This window comes from Pristis pectinata, chromosome 1, assembly GCF_009764475.1.
Source record: "Pristis pectinata isolate sPriPec2 chromosome 1, sPriPec2.1.pri, whole genome shotgun sequence".
Lineage (NCBI taxonomy): Eukaryota > Metazoa > Chordata > Chondrichthyes > Rhinopristiformes > Pristidae > Pristis > Pristis pectinata.
Genome location: NC_067405.1, coordinates 33207809 through 33232012, shown reverse-complemented (window position 1 = coordinate 33232012; position 24204 = coordinate 33207809). Strand labels below are relative to the sequence as shown.

Sequence of the window (24204 nt, the reverse complement as noted above, 5' to 3'; positions counted from 1 at the left end):
GATACAAAATTAACTTGATGGAAAAGTCAGAGGGTGGTGGTGGAGAGTTGTTTCTCAGATTGGAGGCCTGTGATCAGTGGTATGCTGCAGGGATCAGTGCTGGCTCCCATTGTTTGTCATATACATTAATGATTTGGATGAGAATATAGGTGGCATGATTACTAAGTTTGCAGATGACACAAAATTGGTGCTGTGGTGGATAATGAAGGTTATCTAATATTACAATAGAAAGTTGGCGAATTTTCCTGAACTTGTCAATAAAGTCAGAGCACGGTGTGATTGGATGGTATCTGAGGAGTTTTCAGGAACCTATTAATAAATACTGCATGTTCATGTTTACTTTCTTGAGTGACTCTGAAAAATGTCTTCCCAGAAGTTGTAATAGGAGAGTGCTCAAGAAGGATTGGAGAAAGTTCTTTTACTTTGCAGTAACATTGTGTATTTCGCAGTTTGCTTTCCAAATTGCTTGCTTGTTCATTGTACTTTGCAACTGCCTATGTCATCACGAGTACTGCTTGTATTGCGACACTGAGACACAGGAGTGGAGAATGATGCACAACATCAAGAACCTCAAGCAGCTCCTTATGTTTCTGGAGCTGCATAGGGGAAAGTTCGAGGGAGATGTGCGAGACAAGTTTTCTACACAGAGAATGGTAGGTCTGCGGGGGTGGTGGTGGAGGCAAATATGATAGAGACATTTAAGAGGTTCTTGTAAAGGCACATGAATATGCAGACAATGGAAGGATATGGACCATGAGCAGGCAGAAGGGATTAGTGTAATTAGGCATCATTAGCTTAATTAGTTCGGCACAACATTGTGGGCTGAAGGGCCTGTTCCTGTGCTGTACTGTTCTATGTTCTAACAGGATCTAGATCAACCAAGAAAGTGGGCCAAATAATGGCAGGTGGAATTTAACTTGGATAAGTGTGAAGTGATACATTTTGGGAAGTTAAACCAGGGCAGGTCATACAGTGATTGACAGTGCCATGGGAAGAGTAGTAGAAGAGAGAGATCCAGGGATACAAGTACATAGTTCTCTAAAAGTGGCACCATAAGTAGACAAGGTGGTGAAGGTGGCGTATATCACTCTTGCCTTCATCAGACAAGGCATTGAAGACAAGAGTTAGGACATCATGTTTCAACAAGACGTTGATGAGAGCACACCTGGAATATTTTGTGCAGTTCGGATCACAATAGTGTAGGAAATATATGATTTGGCTAGTGAGGGTGCAGAACAGATTCACAAGAATGTTTCCAGGACTAATGGGCTTGAGTTATAAAGAGAGACTGGATAGGCTGGGACTGGTTTCCCTAGGGGTGACCATCTAAAGGTTTATAAAAATCATGAGGGGCATAGATAAGGTGGATAGTCGCACAGTCTTTATTGCAGGGTTGGGAGTCTAAAACTAGAGGGCACAGGTTTAAGGCAAGGGTAGAAAGATTTAAAGGGGTCCCAAGTGGCAGATTTTTTCCACAAAAAGGATGGTGGGTAAATGGCATGAGTTGCTAGTGGCGACTACAATTACAATGTCTAATAGAGACATTTAGGCAGGTTCATGGCTAGCAAAGGTTTTAAATGATATGGGACAAATGCAGGCAAATGGGACTAGCTTAGGCAGGTACCTTGGTCAGCTTGGACAAGTTGGACAGAACAGCCAGCTTCTGTGCTGTATAATTCTATTAGTCTACTGAAATTCTTTCATGGTTTTACTCCTCATATTTTTGTGATCCCTGCCAGTACTATAACTCAAATAAAAACCAAGTAATCTGAGCCACATTTTGCATACTAGAACTGTTTTCATACAGTTAACTCTTTCAAGCAGTTTATTAGCCAATACTAGACCACTGATGGTCTACAATTAAGTGGGGCAACCACAACTCAAACTAATGACCAGAGATGCAATGTTGCAAATTAATTGCATAAGTTCATCCCCTGGAAAAAGCAAATCAAAACTGTATCAATGTACTGTTTATATTATACATGTAAAACAGCACAAAGCAATTTCCAGTTCTGATGCACAAATTTGAATCTGAATGAATCCGAGAGCCTGATCACTTGATTGTATTATTGTACTCAAATGGTACTAAATAGGTCTTGTATTAAAGTGAAGGCAAATCTGTTTTAAATCAACACTTACTTTGAATGCAAAAGAACCCTAAATAATGAGCTTAATTGAAGAAACAAGCAACTCACCGATATTGCCAGCCTGTGACAAGATTAGTATATTTCATCAAGTATCCACATACATTCTCCATATGATCACTGCAGGAGAGAGAATAAAATTCAGAGACAAAACTACATAAACAAAGAAACAAGTACAGCATCAGATCATACATTGCACGCAACAAAATAATTGTACCCTCATAACAGCAAAGCAAGGGGACAACAATATGAAGTTCAATTTGTTTACTGCACACAGGAAAATTTTAAACAGCCATTAAATCTCAGGCATGACCTAACATTTGGATGGATGGAAAAATGAAGAGGTCACACTAATCATTAAAAAGATCCAAAAGCTTCGCCACCAATTGTCCCAAATACTGATGCTGGAGCCCACTGCCCAATTCTGCCAATTCCTGTCTCAAGGACAGGGTATCGATGCCCTGCTCACCATCAGCCCAGATGTACTGTAAAGGGGTTGGTTGGTTATTAACAAGTGGGTCGATGGCCATTTTAACCATACATCTGTTTTAATTAAATGAAATGTTTCAATAAAGTTTCCTGTACACAGAAATCTACAATGAAAGATTAAAATTTGCTTTGGCCAACAGAAGAAAATATGATAGGAGAGTAGGTAGAAATTTTGAAGAAAAATATAGCAAAGAAAAATATACTTCGTTTTGCAGCAAAAAAAAAATCAGACTGCTCAAATAACTCAACGGGCCAGGCAGCATCTGTGGAGGGAAACAAACAGTCAACATTTCAGGCTGAGACCCTTCATCTGGACATACTTTGTTTTAGTTGTCCGATTATAGAACAATCTTTGGAGCCAAAAAGAGCCACAATGTTGTTTCATTTATGCTAATGAAGAGAGAATAAATTGATGTTCTTTTTAGGAAAAAATGATTAAGGGGTAGTTTGAAAGAAATAGAAAACTTGTAAAGGGTTGAGGAGGGCAAGTAATAAATAGTTATTTTGTTTTATTTGTGAATCCATAATACGACAGCATTGGTTTAAAATGAGTATCAGAAGCATACAAGAATGTTTTAGAAGAATATTTTATGCATTTTCATAACCTGAAGCATATCTAAGCTTGGATTGAAGCTGTACTCTGGTCAGCTGGGTGTCTGATTGAATTTTAAAAAACCATGAATATTAATGACAGCTCAGATAATTAAACAGTCCAGTCCTGCATGCACCAAGACATGGACATATTCAGGCTTAGGCAAATATTTAGCAAGTTCCAGACAATAGTTCACTCCAAAAAGAGTTGAACCTCCTTTGTCATCTTCAACATACCAAGGTCATCCTTGACTAGACCTTAATTAAATCAGCTACATTGATTTTGTAGTTTCCACAACAGATCACAGGCCAAGTACTTCATGGCAAATGATTCATTTCTTGACCCCTCAAAGCCTTTCCTCATCTACAAAGCGCAAATTGGGCATATAATAGAAAAATGATCACTTGCCCAAGGAGTGCAGCTCCAACAACATTTGAGTAGTTCTGCAATATCTAAAACAATGTAGACAATGTACTGGCACTCAATCACATTAAGCAGTTATATATCTTCACTATCAACACACTGTGGCTGTAGTGTGTTTCACCTAGAAAATGCACCAGCAATGCTGAGCAGCTTCACCAGTCACAACTTCCATACCAATAATGTCCAGTACCCAGAAGGGCCGGAGTTCCAGAGAATCACCTGCAAGTTCCTCTATAAGGCACACACCTTCCCAATTTTGAAATGTAATGCTATACTTTGGGTCAAAATCCTTGAATGCTACCTGACATTATCAAGATGAGACCTTTCATCACAGGAATGGCAATAATACAAAATTACCACAGCTATTCTAAGGCATTTAGGAGAGGACACAAAAATATCGGCCTTGTTAGTGATGCTCACATCCCATGCATAATTCAAAAAACACCGATTGGCACAAACCTAACATACCAAATAACTCTATTCTGTTGTATAATTGTCATGATTCTCGCATAGCATTTTAAAATTATATAACTGAAGTCACAAAACCATCATATAAACCTACCCCATATAAAAGATTTCTGATCTGGAAAATCAACAAAATTTGGGGTAGATAATCTGAGTATAATTCTTTAAGTGTCTTTTGGACATGAAATCAAAGTCCCATCTTCTCTCTCTCAAAAAAATATCCAATGTGCTGCTCTGGTGAGCAGTTGGGTAGTGATCATAAGTGCCCTGGTTGATAATTAAACCCTTAGTCAAAATCACTAAAAAAAAGAGCCATTATCATTTGCTGTTTGTTAGTTTCCCCATGTGCAAAATTGACTGCCATATTGTTTTAGATTATTATTTTAAATTACAACAGTAATTTGGGGTCAAAACTACTTCACTGGCTGTAAAACACCAGTTGGGGTTACTACACATCACTAACTGTATTACATTTGATTGGCAGTATTAAAAGCCAGTTCCTACACCAGACAAACAATAAAAAATTACACTGATTATTTTTCAGTTCTCTAAAATAATACTTGGAAGAATGTCATATTTCCTTCTATGTAATGAGCCAACATCTGATGCTTTAATCTGGCTCAGGACTCTCAGGTTCTAACGGACCAAAGATATCCTATCCTTGAAGATAATATTTTTAGCATCTGTGTCACCATATCTTCCCAGAAAGTTGATGTTAGCGACATACTTACTTCAAATTCTGCCTGCTGAGAAAATGCGGGCACAGATCGTAAGATTTATGCTTGAAAAGTTGAACAAAGTTATATTGGCCTGGGAGAGGCGCCTAATGATGGTTCACTTAACCTTTTAGTGAATTTGGAAGATTTTACGGAGGCAGGATTGGTGGTAATTGTCCAGTGGCTCGAGATTCCTACTTTAGGTAGGCCATGTATGGGAGGGCAGGGATTACACTGTCAGGTAGACCATGAGCTTTGTACCAGGTCTGACATCTTGATTTTCAAATACCCTTTACCTCAGCTGACCAAAGATTGTGTTGGTGCACTGAAGACTAATGAATTTTGTCATCAACGTCTGCCAGTGCTGAGGTGTGGCTCTTGAGATATGGGAAATGATCCACATCTTTCAGGGATTCATCAGTGTTGAAGAGCAGTGTGGTGCATGACCTTTCTCTTGCAGATGTTGAATGCAAGGCTCATTCTCTCATATGCTTTGGTGAAAGTGTTGATAACAGGTTGAAGCTCAGCCTGTGTGCAAAAATGCAACTATTAACAAATAACAAATGCGAGTTGTTTTTTTTTAAGGATTCCTGACACATTATGTGGACAGGCCGAATAGAGGAGAGGCCATTCTGGACCTCATACTAGGCAACGAGCCTGATCAGGTTTTTGATCTCTCGGTGGGAGAACATTTTGGAAATTGCGACCATAACTCCTTGACCTTTATCATAACCTTGGAGAGGGATAGGAGCAGGCGATATGGGAAAGCATTTAATTGGGGAGGGGGAATTATGATGCTATTAGGCAGGAACTTGGGAGCCTAAATTGGGAACAGATGTTCTTGAGGAAGTGCACAGTGGAAATGTGGAGGTTGTTTAGGGAGTACTTACATGGGCTTCTGGATAGGTTTGTCCCATTGAGGCAGGGTAAGGATGGTACAGTGAAAGAACGTGGTTGACAAGAGATGTAGAACATCTTGTCAAGAGGAAGAAAGAAGCTTACCCGAGGTTTAGAAAGCATGGATCAGACAGGGCTCTGGAGAGTTACAAGACAGTCAGGAGGGAGCTCAAGAATGGACTTAGTAGAGCTAGAAGGGGGCATAAGAAGTCTTTGGCGAGTAGGACCAAGGAAAACCCCAAGGCATTCTAGACATGGGTGAAGAATAGGAGAATGACCAAAGTGAGGGTAGGACCGATGTGGGATGAAAGAGGAAACATGTGCCTGGAGTCGGAAGAGGTAGGGGAGGTCCTTAATGAATACTTTGCTTCAGGTGTTCACCAGAGCGAGAGACCTTGACGTTTGTGAGGATGGTGTACGACAGGCTGATACGCTAGGGCACGTTGAGGTGAGGAAAAAGGATGTGTTGGAAGTTTTGAAAAACATTGGGATAGATAAGTCACCGGGGCCAGACGGGGTATATCCAAGATTATTACAGGAACGAGGGAAGAGATTGCTGCACCTTTGGCGATGATCTGTGTGTCCTCACTGGCCACAGGAGTAGTGCCAGATGATTGGAGGGTGGCAAATGTTGTTCCTTTGTTTAAGAAAGGGAGTAGGGACAACCCTGGGAATTACAGACCCAGTGAGGCTTACTTCAGTGGTGGGCAAATTACTAGAGAAGATTCTTAGAGACAGGATTTATGGGTATTTGGAGAAGCATAGGCTGATTAGGGACAGTCAGCATGGCTTTGTGAGGGGTAGGTAGTGCCTCACTAACCTGATTGAATTCTTTGAGGATGTGACAAAGCACATTGATGAAGGTAGAGCAGTGGATGTGGTGTACATGGATTTTAGTAAGGCGTTTGATAAGTTTCCTCATGGAAGGCTTATTCAGAAAGTCAGGAGACATGGGATCCAGGGAAACTTGGCTGTGTGGATTCAGAATTGGCTCGCTCATAGGAGACAGAGGGTGGTGGTAGATGGAGCGTATTCTGCCTGGAGGTCGGTGACCAGTGGTGTTCTGTAGGGATCTGTTCTGGGACCCCTGCTCTTTGTGATTTTTATAAATGACTTGGATGAGGACGTGGAAGGGTGGGTTAGTAAGTTTGCTGATGACATAAAGGTTGGTGGTGTTGTGGATAGTGTAGAAGGTTGCTGTAGATTACAACAGGATATTGATAGAATGCAGACCTGGGCTGAGAAGTGGCTGATGGAGTTCGACCCGGTAAAGTGTGAAGTGATACCCTTCAGGAGATCAAATTTGAAGGCAGAATACAAGGTTAGCAGCAGGACTCTTAGTAGTGTGGAGGAAGAAAGATCTTGGGGTCCATGTCCATAGATCCCTCAAGGTTGCCGCGCAGGTCGATAGGATTGTTAAGAAGACGCATGGTGTGTTGGCCTTCATTAGTCGGGGCATTGAGTTCACGAGCCACCAGGTAATGTTGCAGCTCTATAGAACTCTGGTTAGACCATACTTGGAGTATTGTGTTCAGTTCGGATTGCCTCATTATAGGAAGGATGTGGAATCTTTAGAGAGGGTGCAGAAGAGATTTACCAGGATGTTGCCTGGATTGGAGACCATAGCTTATGAGGATGGGTTGAGTGAGCTAGGGCTTTTCTCTTTGGAAAGGAGGATGAGAAGTGACTTGATAGAGGTGTACAAGATAAGAGGCTTAGATCAAGTGGATAGTCGGAAACTTTTTTCCAGGGAGACAATGGCTAACACAAGGGGGCATAATTTTAAGGTGATTGGACAAGGGGGCATAATTTTAAGGTGAATGGAGGAAGGTATAAGGGGGATATCAGGGGTAAGTTGTTTTTTTATATATATACACAGAGTGGTGGGTGTGTGGAATGCACGGCCTGCAGAGGTTGTGGTGGCAGATACATTAGGGACATTTAAGAGACTCTTAGATAGACACATGAATGATAGAGAAATGGGGGGCTATGTGGACTTGCACACAAAGTTGGGCTGACACTTCAGTGCTATCGTTTTGGTGAAGACTTTAAACTTAGATCATGCTTTCCTGTCCTAAGTATCCTCTAAGGGCACTTGGATCGTATCCTCCTCCAACATTAGCACACTGGTTCACGTCCTAATATGTAAAGATTCCACATTATCATTCAAGAGCAAAGAAGTTCTCCTGGTTTCTGATAAGATTTTTTTCTCAACCATAATCACCAAAACATGTTGTCCAGACATGTATCTTATTTGCAATTTGTAGGACCTCAACAATAACATAATGGGTACCCAGATCTGTTGGCACTGCAAAAAGTAATCAATTGATCATGAAGCACTTTTTAAAATCTAACTTTGCAGTGACCTCTGCTAAACATCAGGTAATGGATGACTAGTCTTTGAATCAGAAATGCACTCAATTAAAGGACAAGAATATGATGTACAGCTGTGAAGCAGCACCGGTATAGGGCAGACATCTTGGCTTTAAGAATCGTGAACCCTTTATCCCAATTCACCACCTCCCATCTCCCTATATCACACAGATATAGACTTTCCATTCTTCCTTTAACTGATATGCTAAATCATTCATCCATACTTTTGTACCAGAATAACCACTACATTATTACAACATTTCAAATCAGATCTTAGTGAAAGCTTAATGAGAATTAGCTGCTGAAGGAATCAAGTACTTAATCATTTTCCAATTCCTTGATTTAATACCAGTTATCAATCAGCCTGCTTTTATCCATAGTTGAGATAATTATTAGTTGAGACAATTTGAAGAAAACAGTAAACCTAAACTTCAAACCATTTTAAATGAATACTATTAAAAGTTTTGAGAGTTCTACCTTCCTAGGTTGACATCTAAGCAACACTGTCAATTTTCTATCGTTGTGTGGAGCTCACTGGTGAGATTACTAGTCAAATTTTAAATTTTAGAAAATGGCCAACTTGCTACAGAAGTCAAACTGGTGTGAGTCTTACTGATTATTGTGCTCTTATTGAAAAAAACTTGACATTCCACGGTGTCTAAATTACATATTTCCTCCATTCATCAGTTAACATAATAATTAAAATTATGAGTGTCCATGATAGATTTTGACCCATAATAATTAAGAAGAAACAGAAGTCCTTCATAAACCACGATAAAAGAAAATCAAAATAGCTTCTGAAATTTTTTTTTGCCCAAGTTCTGCTGCTGCTGCAAAATAATCTGCTGACATGATAAAAATCAAACTGGCTCTCACTTCCCTTCCATTAGGAGTGCTTGTATTAAACAAATTTTGATAGATGACTTCACAGATTTACTGACTAGCTTGCATGTGTTTATGAGACAGCTGCAGAAACCCTCATGACAGATTCCAATAACAATGGATACTAAACGGAAAGGCCAAATGAAAGAGCACCAATGGGCTCTCCCATCTTTCGATAAGTATGATTCCAAGCAAACTCATCACCAAACTCCTAGAACTGGGACTCAACACCCTTTTGCAACTAGATCCTTGACTTCCTGACCAATGGACCACAACCAGTAAGGATACGGAGCAATACCTCCGCCATGACTATTCTCAACACTGGTACCCCACAAGACTGTGTACTCAGCCCTCTATATACTCATGACTGCATGCCCGGATTCTGCTCTAACTCCATCTACGAGTTTGCAGATGATACCCCTGTAGAGGGCCATATCTCAATAATGAGGAGTTGGAGCACAGGAAGGAGATAAAGAGCTTAGTGACATTGTGTCATGACAACCACCTTTCCCTCAATGTCAGCAAAACAAAAGAGCCGGCCATTGACTCCAGGAAAGGGGGGAGGTGCACGTGCTCCTGTCTACATCAGTGGTGCTGAGGTCAAGAAGGTTGAGAGCTTCAAGTTCCTTGGAGTGAACATCACTAATAGCCTGCCCTGGTCCAACCATGTAGACACCACAGTCAAGAAAGCTCACCAGCGCATCTACTTCCTCAGGAGGCTAAAAAAAAGTACAAAAGAAAGCATCCCATCTGGATGCATCACAGTTTGGCATGGCAACTGCTCTGTCCATGACCGCAAGAAACCGCAGAGAGTTGTAGACACAGCTCAGCGCATCACGGAAACCAGCCTCCCCTCCATGGACTCTGTCTATACTTCTCGCTGCCTCGGTAAAGCATCCAGCATAATCAAAGACCCCACCCACCCAGTACATTCTCTTTTCTCCTCTCTCCCATCGGGTAGAAGATACAAAAACCTGAAAACATGTACCACAAGGCTCAAAGACAGCTTCTATCCCACTGTTGTGAGACTATTTAATGGTTCCCTGGTACAATAAGATGGACTCTTGACCTCACAACCTACCTCGTTAAGACCTTGCACCTTATTGTCTACCTGCACTGCACTTTCTCTGTAGCTGTTACACTTTATTCTCCATTGTTATTGTTACCTTGTACTACCTCGATGAACTGTATAATGAATTAATCTGCATTAACTGTATGCAAGACAAGTTCTTCCACTTTACCTCAGTACATGACAATAATAAACCAATTCTATTTATTTATAATTTTTTATTCCAGCTGCATGCAGGCACTCCAAAGTAAAGTGTTTTAAAGTTACCCAAGGCCAGTGTGCAATATGATACCATCAGTGCCAACACCAAATACCTCATTGACACAATGGACCTTCTTTTACACTGCAAGTATATAAGACTGCTTTCTCAAAAGGGAAGTATTTCCTCATTACTTTTTTATGTGGACTATAATTCACCAGCAGCAACTGCTTATTTCAAAGAATAAAATGTTTGTGTTTTCAAGATAATAATTAAAGTCAGTCAGAGATAACAGAAGCAAAGTTAATCTCCTGGCCCATTAAAGTGCATCATTCATAATTAAAGTTTGTATTCCAGTCTTTATAAATCCACCCTCTACTATCACATGACATTCTTCTGTTAGCCATACACCAAAGCTGTTTAATTACAAAAAAAATCAAGTATGTCCAACAACTTTGAAACCTGAAAAGCCCTCATTATTGGAGATACAAGAGAGAGCAGATGTTAGAATCTGGAGCAACAACCTGAGGGAGGAACTCAGCAAGTTGAGCAGCATCGATTGGGGGGGGGGGGGGGGGGGGGCGGTAGGAATTGTCGATATTTGGGGTCAAAACCTTGCATCATGTCCTGACCATCTTCGACAATTCCTTTCCTCGTACAGATGCTGCTCGACCCTCTGAGTTTGTCCAGCAGATTGTTTGAAGCCATTATTAGTCAGAAACAGGAGTTTCAATGGAAAATTCAAATAGTCTGATCTATACAAATTGAGACCTTAAATAAAATAAAAGCCAAAGTTGTAACATCATCCACATACAAGAATCTATATACAAAATATAACCCAGACTCTGAAGTTGAAGAGCACTACACATACAGTACACACATAGCTAGACTGCCCAACACAAAAGAACAAGGATTTCATACATAAAAATAATACAAAACAAGATAATCCATGTTAAAAACAAACTTTTCCACAGCCAGTCCCCAAACCCTTTCCCTCTCCGATTGTTTGAATACTGATGTCGTGCATTAGAGCCTCAGCTGCAGCCGAAACATTGTTGAAGTCACTGTGTGTTTGGCATTCCTGACCATGTATTATTGCTTCAATATTGAAGCAAAATAATTTCGAGCTCTGCTTCTGCCCTTTGTTGTGCCAAAGTAAATTCTCAAATGGAGAGCTGATGCTTCTCCACAGGGATACATGAAGGGAAATAAAACAAAGCTGTGTGCAACTGAGTACAGGCTCACTATACACATCTCCATTAGCCAATTCATAATACTATTTGCAGGGATCTGCATTACATGACGACATGCCCATCTTCTCAAATAGGTTGAATGAGCAAAAGTAATGTATAAAGGAAACATTTTCAAACTGTACTTGGGAACAAGTTTAAAAAAAACTGACTCCATAAATTTTCAGAAATTGGCTGATCACAAATTACGTCAGCTGCTACAATGGCTGTTCTGTTTAAGGTGCAGACTGGTACCTGACAGTTTAGGGGGTAAGCAATAAGCGAAAGAAATTTAACAAGTTTGTTTTGAAGTCAGATATAAATTAAGGTTCCCTTCTATTCTTAAAAAGTCTTCAAGACCTTTTAAGCACTTACTGTGCTTGTTAATTTTTGATGAGGCTTTTCAGTATGTCCTTGCACAAACTGACAACTAGCAATTTATTTTACTTGAAATTTCCACCCAAGAATACAAACAATTACAATATCAAAAAACAGATGGTAAATGAACAACATTAGCCCAAACTGCAACGGTTGGGCAGAAGTTTGGTTAGTTGGGTTTTGAGCCAGGATCTTTGAGGAGAAAAGGAAAGTAGAAAAGTTTCAGAAAGGGATTCCAGAACATTGAGTCCTTGGCAAACAGCTGTATGTGGAAAGTCATGAATAGCAATTTTAAATTTGAAACACAACAGCTGGGTTTACAATGACATCCAGAAAGTAGGCTGTAGAGGGCAAGTGAATGTTTCAAGGTAGGATACAGGCAGTAGAGTTTTGGATAAAATGAAGTTTCTGGCATACAGAGCCAACCAGGAGCACTCCGTCAGTTCTGAAAGTGATACAACACATTTGAAGATTTCCGCAAATGGTCATGGTGAAGACACACAATGTTAAGGAAGCTTTTAACAAACAAAAAAGCATTAAAAGGAATGAGCGTCGATCACAACTTTCAAGGGAAAGTGGTGGTGTGGCTCCTCTTCACTTACCCACTGGAATCTGTGTTATCCATTATCGTCATTAGTTAAGGTTCAACTGGGTCATGTGTATACAAATGGAGAATCTCCTTCTACAAAAGGATATTAGTGAGCGAGTTTGGTTTTTAAACAACAATTTGAGAACAGTGATATCCTGAAGCACACTGACATTATGAAAGACGTGTTGGCAGTCTTGAAGTACATAAAGGTAGATAAATCCCCAGCGCCTGACTAGGTGTATCCTGGGACATTTTGGGAAACAAGGAAGGAGATTGCTGGGGCTCTGGCAGAGATTTTTGTATCTTCACTAGGGATGAGTGAGGTACCAGAAGACTGAAGAAAGGCTAGCGTTGCATTTATGAAGGGCTGTAAGGACAAGCCAAGCAACTACAGGCCGTTGAGCCTTACATCAGTGGTGGGAAGGTTACTGGAAGGGAGTCTGAGGGACAGGATTTATTTGCGTTTGCAAAGGCAAGGACTGATTAGGGATAGTTTTTTTGAGGAGGTAGCCAAGATGATTGATGAAGGGGAGGGTGGTGGATGATGTCTATATGGACTTCAGCAAGGCCTTTGACAAGGCCCTGCATGGTAGGCTAGTCCAGAAGGTTAGAATACATGGAATCCAGGGTGAGTTGGCAAATTGGACACAAAATTGGCTTGGTGGAAAGAGGCAGAGGGTGGTAGTTGAGAGTTGTTTTACGGATCAGAGGCCTGTAACCAGTGGTGTGCTGCAGGGATCATGGCTGGGTCCTTTATTGTTTGTCATATATATTAATGGCTTGGAAGAGAATGTGGATGGCAGGATTAGCAAGTTTGCAGATGACACCAAAATTGCTGGTATAGTGGACATTGAAGAGAGTTGTCTAAGGTTACAACAGGATCTAAATCAACTAGGAATGTGGGCAAGGGAATGGCAGATGGAATTTAACTCAGAAAAAAGTGTGAAGGGATGCATTTTGGGAAGTTAAACTAGGCTAACGAGTGGCAGGGTCTGGAGAGTGTTATTGAATAATGATACCTTGGGTTAAAAGTACATAATTCTCTAAAAGTGGCATCACCGGTAGACAGAGTGGTGAAGAAGGTATATGGTATGCTTGCCTTCATTGGACAAGATGTTGAGTACAGGATCTTGTCCTATACAAGATCCTATACTCAACATCTTGTTGAATGAAGGAAAGCATACCATATACCTATACTCAACATGACATCATGTTACAGTTGTACAAATCAGTGGTTAGGCTGCACTTGGAGCATTGTGTGCAGTTCTGGTCACTACACTATTGGAAGGATGTGATTAAGCTTGAGATGGTGCAGAAAATATACACAGAAATGTTGCTTGGACTGGAGGGCTTGAGCTATTAAGACAGGTTGAATAGGTTTGGACTGTTTTCCCTGGAACAGAAAAGGCTGAGGGATAACCCTATAAAGGTTTATAAAATTATGATGAGGGGCATAGCTAGGGTAGGTAATCATAGTCTTTTTCACAGGTTAGGGTAGTCTAAACGGGAGGGCATAGGGTTAAGACAAGATGGGGAAGATTTAAAGGGGATCTAAGGGTTAGACTTTTCACAGGGGGTGGTGGGTGTATGGAACAAGCTGTCAGAGGAGGTGCAGGAGACAAGTACAAATACAACATTTAAAAGACATTTGGACAGGTACGTAGATGGGAAAGGTTTAGAGGGATATGGGCCAAACGTAGGCAAACAGGATTAGTGTAGAAATCCATTTGCCTTAGTGTAGAAAGGCATCTTGGTAGGCATGGACAAGTTACGTCGAATGTTCTGTTTCTGTGCTGTGTAACTCTGAATTTATGAAGAATTAATTTTAGTTAATCAAATAGAGCAGCTAATGGAAACATTATTGGTCAACAAGCTCACTGGTATAGAAAATTAACTATTACAAATATTAAATCTTAATTCTTCAATATTGTCATGCAGATTTAAATAATTAAAATATTTTCTTTAAAAATTTTTTTCCTTTGTCTTCTTTCTCTCTGGTTCCATCCATCTCCTTTTCAATTTCTGTCCCGATTAGCCATTGATATTACACTTATAGATTTAGACTCTGTGCTTCTCATTAATGTGGTTCTGCAGTTTTATTTGCTAAGGAATATGTGCAGTTGCTTGACTTAAGCAAGTTTGTGTCAGCATGACATCCAGTGAGAAGTCCCACTACAAGTGTGCAGAAAAGTACAAATACAGTGAAGCGTTCAGCTGTACTTATCTGCAGCAATGGTGCATGTGGATTTATCAGATTTAGGAAAAATAACTCAAGCATTACTCAATTGCTGCTTCTATTACTTAATAATTCCCCACACAATTGCTAATTTAAAACTTTACAGCTTGATATTAAAATCACAGATGGGAAGTTATTTTAGATTATGTAACAACATACCATCCAACAGAATGCACTAATTTAGGCACCACGTTCAAGAGCCAAGTGGGCATAACGTTATTTACATACAAAATCCATCAAGAATCAGTATATAGTCAAATTAATTTGGAACATTGTTTATCTCGAAGAAGCAAATTACAATATATTTGAATTTTGGAACAGATTATTAACATGATAAACTAAAAGTTCATTTGCAACAAATAACTGTTGAACTACTATTTGCATAACATGAGATAGAAGCAGGAATGAACCACTTGGCCCTTGGGCCTGCCCTGCCACTTGGCAGCATATGGACCAATTAGCAAGCATTTTGCAACAAAATATCTTTAAGTGCCGTGACAACTAACTGTTGACGATGAGTAAATTAACCAAAGCTCAAGGGAAAGTTATTCCAAAACTGTAAACGTAACACCATAATTTTGTTTTTACGTATTCTTTAACTAGAGCTGTTCAACATACTCAATTCTCAAAAGAGATCAGAAAACACTGGGCTATTCCAGCATTTAGAACATAAAACAGTACAGCACAGGAACAGTCCCTTTGGCCCACAAGGTTGTGCCGATCTAATTAAGCTAATGACACCCAATCCCTTCTGCCTGCACATGGTCCATCTCTCTCCATTGTCTGCATATTCAACGCCTCTATCATATCTGCTTCCATCACCATCCCTAGCAGCACATTCCAGGCACCCACATTCTCTGTGTTAAAAACCTACCCCACACACCTCCTTTGACCTATCCCCCTCACACCTTAAATGCATGACCTTTAGTATTAGACATTTCAAACCTGGGAAAAAGATACACACTTTGATCAGGTCACCCCTCTGCCTCCAATGCTTCAGAGAAAACAATCCAAGTTTGTCCAACTTCTCCTTATAGCTAATATTTTCCAATCCAGGCAACATCCAAATGAACCTCTTCTATACCCTCTTCAAAGCTTCCACATCCTTCCTATAGTGTGGTGACCAGAACTGCACACTATACGCCAAATGTGGCATAACCAAAGTTTTATAGGAGTGGTACTCGGAGGTAATTAAAAGTAGAGCGTCTTTAGGATTGAAGTCAGGAAACACTTCTACATGCAAAGGATAGTAAACATTTGAAGATAGCAAAGAATGCTGGGTAAACATTTTTAGTTTTGATAGTGACAGATTTTTACATAATAAAGGATGAGCAAAAGTGAGTTTATAGTTTTAAATCATGGAGCAATCATGACTTCGCTGACTGACAAAATGGGCTATAGGGCAAATAGCCTACTCCTAATCCTACAATCTGTGTTCAGAGCTAAATGATGACCCTACCTTAAATAATGCCACCTGATATATTGAGCAGCCACCAGACATGAGAGAGCAGACATCTCATGAAGTACAGAACTCTGTCAATCTACAACTTCCTTGTTCAAGGAGCAACAGCAACAGGAAACATTTCTTAGGTAACCCATTGGGATTGAGAACAACTTGCTTCCACACTGGTTTTATGGGTTCTGACCTGGCTGATGAGGTCAATGTTGGCACCAAGACTCATCCATAGATAGGGTAGGTGGTGCATGGCAGGTGGCAGGGAGCTGGTTTCAGGGGTGGTACATTCCTTCCAGCACTTGTGCACCATTTCTGTGAGCTCTCAATGGACTCGAGGTTTTTATTACCATCCCAAATGCACCTTCTCCATTTTGAACAGTCATAGGTGAGAGATTTCCAAGACTCAATGGGGAAGATACATTGCTTCAAGAAACTGAGTACATCCTTCATTCTTTTCTCTGCCTCACCTTGTGACCGAGTTCACAGTAGAGTGTCTGTTTCAATAGTCTGGTATCAGGCACATGAACAAACACAGCCTTCCCAAGTAACAACTTCAGTGTAACTAGGAACTCGAAACCGGGAACATTGGCATGTGAGAGGATATGAATACTGGTTCGCTTTTCCTTCCAGCAAATTTAAAGGATTTTGCAGAAACAGCATTGGTGGCATTTTTCCTCGAGAGTGCCTCGAGATGGCTCCTGTAGGTAGTCCAGGGCTCAGCAGCAGATAGGAGGAGGGCAAGGATCACTGCTGCACAGTAGAGCATGAATTTTGTGTCATGCCCAACATCTCGCTCTTCAAATACCCTTTTGATCAATGAACTAAATACTTTGCTGGGACACTGCAACTGATACTGTAGCAAAGACCATAAAACTCATTAATGGGTAACATTAGTCTCAAAAGAACTTAACTAATGTGTCATAAAAGGTGCCATTTTAAAACATCTTTGCTTTTAATATGATTCATTGGCCTATTTTCCATAAATGGTTGGCTCCCAAAAATACTTCTATGAAAGGAATATGTTTTTTTTAATTATTGAATATAGATAAAATAAATAAAGAAATTTGTTCTAGAATATATCTAAGATTGGCCCAAATATTTATATGGATATTTTACAAAAAAGTCACCAACTACCAACAATGTCAAAACAATCATGCAATTAGAACTTTTTCAGTTCATTCCAAACTAAGATCCTTTAAGTACCCAATAGCATATTTGCAGTTCTGATGAATACACTGTTCCACAAGCATCCAACTGTCAGATTAGTTGACCATAAATCCATTTCCTTGCCCATCATTTTTGCTTTTCCAGATTTTCATTGCCTGCAGATTTTATTATCTGGCATGAATAAAATATTTTGTTTGATTTCAAAGTGACTGTATGACGAAGGATTAAAACATTTAACTCCTTTATTGTAAATAGTTTTAACATTCAAAAGAGGTTGACATTTGTTTAAAAATGCTGACACCAAACTATTTTTGTTTTCATTATTTGTTTAAAACGTCAGCTCAGTCAGCAGCACCAAGGTCACTAATGACATCCTTAGCAACTGTGACACATTACCTTTCCTTGAACACAGTATCCTCCTTTAATAACACCCATGCAATCCTCAATTACATTTTGCAAAACCATGTATTCTCAGTTGCCTGCTGTTCCAAACAACATAAATATGGAATCAGCTGCAATATTGAATCCCCACCGACTTCTAACTCTGTAACATAGTTTTCCTCAGTTATTATCTGAGCCAATTCACTGCTTAAACATTTATTCATGCCCGGCTTACCTCCAAACCAGAGTTCAGATGAATAGTCTCAACCCAATATGCTGACTGTCCATTTCCCTCTGCAAATGCTGTCTGACCTGCTGAGTTCCTCCAGCAGTGTTTTTTTTTGCTCAAGATTCCAGCATCTACAGTTTTCCCGTCTCCATTACCTCCAAACATTAACTGTCAACTTAAGTTCATCTAAGACACCAATCCTCAATTTCTAAAATGCACCAAGTCCCATTCATGCACCCATCCCCGTGCCTGGTTATCCAGATCAGCTTCTGGTCTGTCAAACACCTTGATTTTAAAACTCTTATCCTTGAAGGTGTCTACAGCCCTGCCCTCCAGATCTCCACTTTCTTCCAGCACAACAACCTTCCAAGATACCTGCATGTTTCCAATTCTAGTCTCTTCAGACAACTCAGTTTTAATCACTTTATCACTGGTGGCTGGTACTTTAAATCTCTTGTATTCCCTACCAAAATCTCTCTAAGTCACTTTGACCAAACATCTAACATATTTCTTTGCAGACCTGGTATTTAATTTTGTTGGATAACGTTCTTGTGACAGACATACGGATGTTTTGTTATATGAAAAATGCTATATTGATACAAGGTGTGAAAAATTACAATGGGTGTTGCACTTCAAAAAAAACCAACTTCTCAAAGTACCTCATACTGAGATGTCCTGTCATTTAAAACTATGTTCCATCTTTCCTTAAAATCTGTTTCTTTGACCAACCATCAGCCACCTTGCCCAACAGCATGTTCTTTAGTTTGGCAGCCAGCTATTGTTTATTATCCCCTTGAGGTCCTTTAGGATGTTTTTCATGTTGATGACCCATATAAATACAGGTTGTAGAAATACATTGCAGCAGGGTAGGGAACATTTATTTGAAATGCGACACTTTGGGCCACCAGTGTCCACTTATGGGATGCAAACAACTCCCTGGCATAATCTGAAGAACACTGAATCTCCTGCAATGTCCTGATTAATGCTGTTCCCTCAACTCTCAAAAATAATGCCCTGCTCCTTCAGTTTTGTTTCGTGGTAGGATCTTACTGTGCAAAATTAGTCAATAGTTTTATCCTGCAAACAAGACAGCTACAGCTCAAAAAGCTGAGAAACATATATAGGTCCTCCCCAACCTACAAACACCCAACCTTTTTTCAGCTTGTACATACAAACAAGTGTTTGGGAAAACAGCAATGTGGATTGTCCGACTGCTGTGGGCAGCAGGCAGGGATTGGTTCTGGGATCTATCGATATGTGACTTGAATGAGAACGAAGGTTGGTCTGATTAGTAAGTTTGCTAAAGACACAAAAACTGGTGAAGTTGTAGATAGGGAAAAAGGTTGTCCAAGGATACAGGAGGACATAGATCAGCTGGGAAGTTAGGCAGAACTGTGGCAGATTAAATTTAATCCAGACAAGCATGAAATAATACATTCTGGAAATTCAAATTCTGGCAGGACATATACAGTAAGTAGCAGGGTTGCTGACGTACAGAGAGACCTTGGTGGGCAAGTTCATAGTCCCCTGAAAATAACACCACAGGTGGACAGGGTGGGGAAGATGGCATTTGGTATGCTTGCCTTCATAAGCCAAGGCAAAGAGTACAAGAGTTGCAGCTATACAAAACATTGGTTAGGCCTCACTGGAAGTATTGTGTGCAGTTCTGATTATCACACTACAGGAAGGATGTGGTAGCATTAGAAAGAATGCAAAAGAGACTCACCAGGATGTTGCCTGCAATGGAGGGCTTTAGTCATAAGGAAAGATTGGATAGGCTGGGTTTGTTCTCATTGGAGCATATAACATTGAGGGGTGACCTTACAGAAGCTTAAGATTACAAGGGACTTTGGGTAAAGTCTTTTTTCCCTAGGGCAGGGGAGTGGGGAGTCAGATTTAAGGAGTGGGGAGAAATTTAAAAGAGATCTAAGGGGCAAGTTTTTTTTTAAAAAACGCACAGGTTGGTTATATAGAATGAGCTGCCAGAGGAGATTGTGGTCACAGATAAAATTACAATGTTTAAAAGGTTTCTGGATAAGTACTTGAATAGGAAAGGAGTAGAGTGAAACAAGCAAATATGATTAGTGTAGGTGGGCATCATGGTCAGCTTGGACAAACTAGGCCAAAGGGCCCATTTCTGTGCTGTACAGTTCTATGACTCTATTGTGTACCTAACAAAAAATAAATGCATGGACTATTTTCTACATGAAAATCTCTCTTAAGAAAGATACCTCAGCATATCTGGGCTGTAGAGATGAAGGGGGAATATATATTGAATCCCCATTCCAGATCACGATTAGGTGATGCTGGTAGAAAGTGCATACATATGACATTAGCTAAGGACAAGTCCAACTCATCTGCAGTACTTCCCAATCAGGGAAGGGGCTATACTAGACCTTGAATTGGGAAATGAACCTGGCCAGGTGATCAGAGTTTCAGTGGAATAGCATTTTGGGAACAGTGATCATTACTCCGTAAGTTGTCAGATAGTTATGGACAAGAATAAGACCGGATGATGATATATGTATAAATGATTTGGATATGCCTCTCACTGTCTTGGTGAAGCAGCCATCATAATCAAAGACCCCATCCACCCGGGACATTCTCTCTTCTCCCCTCTCCCATCAGGTGGAAGATACAGGACTCTGAGGGGACATACCAACAGGCTCAAGCATAGCTTCTATCCCACAGTTATAAGACTATTGAACAGTTCCCTTACACGATGAGATGGACCCTTGACCTCACAATCTACCTTGTTATGACCTTGCACCTTATTGTCTACCTGCACTGCACTTCCTCTGTAGCTGTGACACTTTATTCTGTATTCTGTTATTGTTTTTACCTTGTACCACCTCAATGCACTGTGTAATGAATTGATCTGTACAAACAGTATGCAAGAGAAGTTTTTCCACTGTAGCTCGGTACAAATGACAATAATAAACCAATACCAATAAATGGCAAGACCGCAAGACCATTAAGAACATTAACATACAGAGGGATCTTGGGGTGCAAGTCCATAGCTCCCTGAAAGTGGCAATACAAGTAGATAGGGTGGTAAAGAAGACGTACGACATACTTGCTTTCATTGGTCGGGGTGTTGAGTATAAAAGTCGGGAAGTCATGTTGTAGCTGTATAAAACTTTGGTTAGGCCACATTTGGAGTATTGCAAGCAGTTCTGGTTGCCATACTACAGAAAGGATATGGAGGGCGCAGAAGAGGTTAACCAGGATGTTGCACGAATTAGAGAGTATTAGCTCTAAGGAGAAGTTGGACAAACTTGAATTGTTTTCTCTGGAGTATCAGAGGCTGAAGGGCAACCTGACAGGTATACAAAATTATGAGAGGCATAGACAGGGTAGATAGTCAGAGTCATTTTCCCCAGTGTGGAACTGTCAAATACTAGAGGACATAGCTTTAAGGTGAAAAGGGTAAAGTTTAAAGGAGATTTAGATGGGAAGTTTTGTTTTGCAGAGAGCAGTGGGTGCCTGAAACATACTGCCGGGGAAGTGGTGGAAGCAGATATGAGAATGTTTAAGCAGCATTTAGACACATGAACAGGCAGGGAATTGAAGGATATAGACCACGTGCAGGCAGATGTTCAGTTTAAATTGGCATCATAGTTTTCGAAGACATTGTGGAGTGAAGGACCTGTTCCTATGCTGTACTGTTCTATGTTATAAGTTAACTCTTGAGCAACATTTAAAAGTAATATACCACTGAAGATTGGGAGTTTTAATTAGGACCCGATGAAACACCAGCATTACCAAAGGGAAGGAATTTAATTCATTGCCCTTCCTTATGGATTAACATAAGAAATACATTTTAAAAGATAGTACAAATATTTCAAAAGAAAGGTCTAAAAATTTTTCCTTCCCCAAAACTAAAAATCTTTAAATTCATAGATTCTAGAACTCCATGAATATCTGTTTTTTTAACCTTCCGAGAAGTCAAACTATAATGTCACAGCCTAGAGTACAACGTATAACCTGCTGCTGAGATGAAATATACAATGCACAAAAAAACTCCTCAAATCCATAGAAGTGCAGTTAATTTTAATGTAAAGTATAAACTACTCTAATCAGTACCACACAGCACAGAAAAAGAGACAGTGAACAGTGAGACAGTGGACTGGTCCATGTTCAAGGACTCAGCTGCCAGCCTTGATGAGTATGCCACCACCATCACAGACTTTATCAGCAAGTATGTGGCGGACTGTGTACCAAAGAAGACAATCCGGGTGTTCCCAAACAGGAAACCATGGATGAACCGAGAGATCCACTCCCTACTGAATGAGGACTGCTGCACACAAATCTGGTGATCCTGATCTGTACAAGAAATCGAGGTATGACCTTCAGAAAGCTATCAGGGATGCTAAGAGGCAATACTGACTCAAAATAGAGTCCCTGACCAGCAGTCAGTTATGGCAAGGCTTACATGACAAAGTTGGGCTACATAGCTAACAACAGCGAATCCCTTCCGGATGAATTTAATGCATTCTATGCGCGCTTTGAACAGAAGGGAAGTGGATTGTCACCATCCACCCTGACAGCCACCAATGAAGCTGAACCTGTGATCACAGTGGAGGACATAAGATCAGTCTTCCGGAGAGTGAACACAAGGAAAGCACCTGGCCCAGACGGTGTCCCTGGCCGTGTGCTCAGATCTTGTGCTGATCAGCTGGCAGAAGTATTTGCGGACATATTTAACCTCTCCCTGCTTCAAGCTCAGGTTCCCACCTGTTTGAAGAAGACCACCATCATCCCGGTACCAAAGAAAAGCAAGGTAACATACCTCAATGACTACCGACCAGTGGCTCTGACATCCACCACCATGAAGTGATTTGAGAGCCTACCAGACAACCTGGACCCATTGCAATTCGCCTAGCGCTGAAACAGGTCTACAGTGGATGCCATCTCCCTGGCCCTACATTCAGCTCTGGAGCATTTGGACAGTAAAGACACATACGTTAGACTATTGTTTATTGACTACAGCTCTGCCTTCAATACAATAATCCCAAGTAAGCTTGTCACCCAACTCCGAGACCTAGGACTCACACCTCCCTCTGTAACTGGATCCTTGACTTTCTAACAAACAGACCGCAATCAGTGAGGATAGGCAGCAATACCTCCTGCACGATTATTCTCAACACTGGTGCTCCACAAGCCTGCATCCTCAGCCCTCTACTCCCTACACACTCATGACTGTGGCCAGATTCTGCTCTAACTCCATCTACAAGTTCGCAGATGATACCACCATTGTAGGCCATATCTCAAACAGCGATGAGTCGGAGTACAGGAAGGAGATAGAGAGCTTAGTGGAATGGTGTCATGACAACAACCTTTCCCTCAGTGTCAACAAAACTAAAGAGCTGGTCATTGACTTCAGGAAAGGGGGCGGTGTACATGCACCTGTCTACATCAATGGTGCTGAGGTCGAGAGGGTTGAGAGTTTCAAGTTTCTGGGAGTGAACATCACCAACAGCCTGTCCTGGTCAAATCACGTAGAAGCCACGGCCAAGAAAGCTCACCAGTGCCTCTACTTCCTCAGGACGCTAAAGAAATCTGGTTTGTCCCCTTTGACTCTCACCAACTTTTACCGATGCACCATAGAAAGCATCCTATCTGGATGTATCACGGCTTGGTATGGCAACTGCTCTGCCCAGGACCGCAAGAAACTGCAGAGAGTGGTGGACACAGCCCAGCGCATTACAGACACCAGCTCCCCCTCCTTGGACTCTGTCTTTACCTCTTGCTGCCTTGATGAAGCAGCCAGCATAATCAAAGACACTACCCACTCAGGATATTCTCTCTTCTATCCTCTTCTATCCTCTTCCATCGGGTAGAAGATACAGGAGTCTGAAGGCATGTACCACCAGACTTAAGGACAGCTTCTACTCCACTGTGATAAGACTATTGAACAGTTCCCTTATACAATGAGATGAACTATGACCTCACGATCTACCTTGTTGTGACCTTGCACCTTATTGCACTGCACTATCTCTGTAGCTGTGACACTTTACTCCGTACTATTGTTTTTACCTGTACTACATCAATGCACTCTGTACTGACTCAATGTAACTGCACTGTGTAATGAATCGACCTGTATGATCAGTTTTTAAGACAAGCTTTTCACTGTACCTCAGTACAAGTGACAATAATAAACCAATACCAAAACTGACAAATTTTGAAGCATAGTTTAGACAAAAGATTACTCTGCTGTTGCTTAGAATGTCATGCTTCATGCTCACAACTTCACATCAATGGCAGATGGATCAGAAACTGTTGATATA

General features: G+C 40.7%; 1 protein-coding gene across 2 annotated transcripts in view; it reads right to left on the bottom strand.

The window, feature by feature from the left end:
* osbpl11 (oxysterol binding protein-like 11) overlaps positions 1 to 24204 on the bottom strand; it is a 78352-nt gene that overhangs the window by 44688 nt on the left and 9460 nt on the right. For both annotated transcript variants that reach the window (XM_052025418.1, XM_052025409.1), the window contains exon 2: positions 2196 to 2264. In XM_052025418.1, the coding sequence (XP_051881378.1) occupies positions 2196 to 2264 (69 nt within the window). The remainder of the gene's footprint in view (positions 1 to 2195; positions 2265 to 24204) is intronic.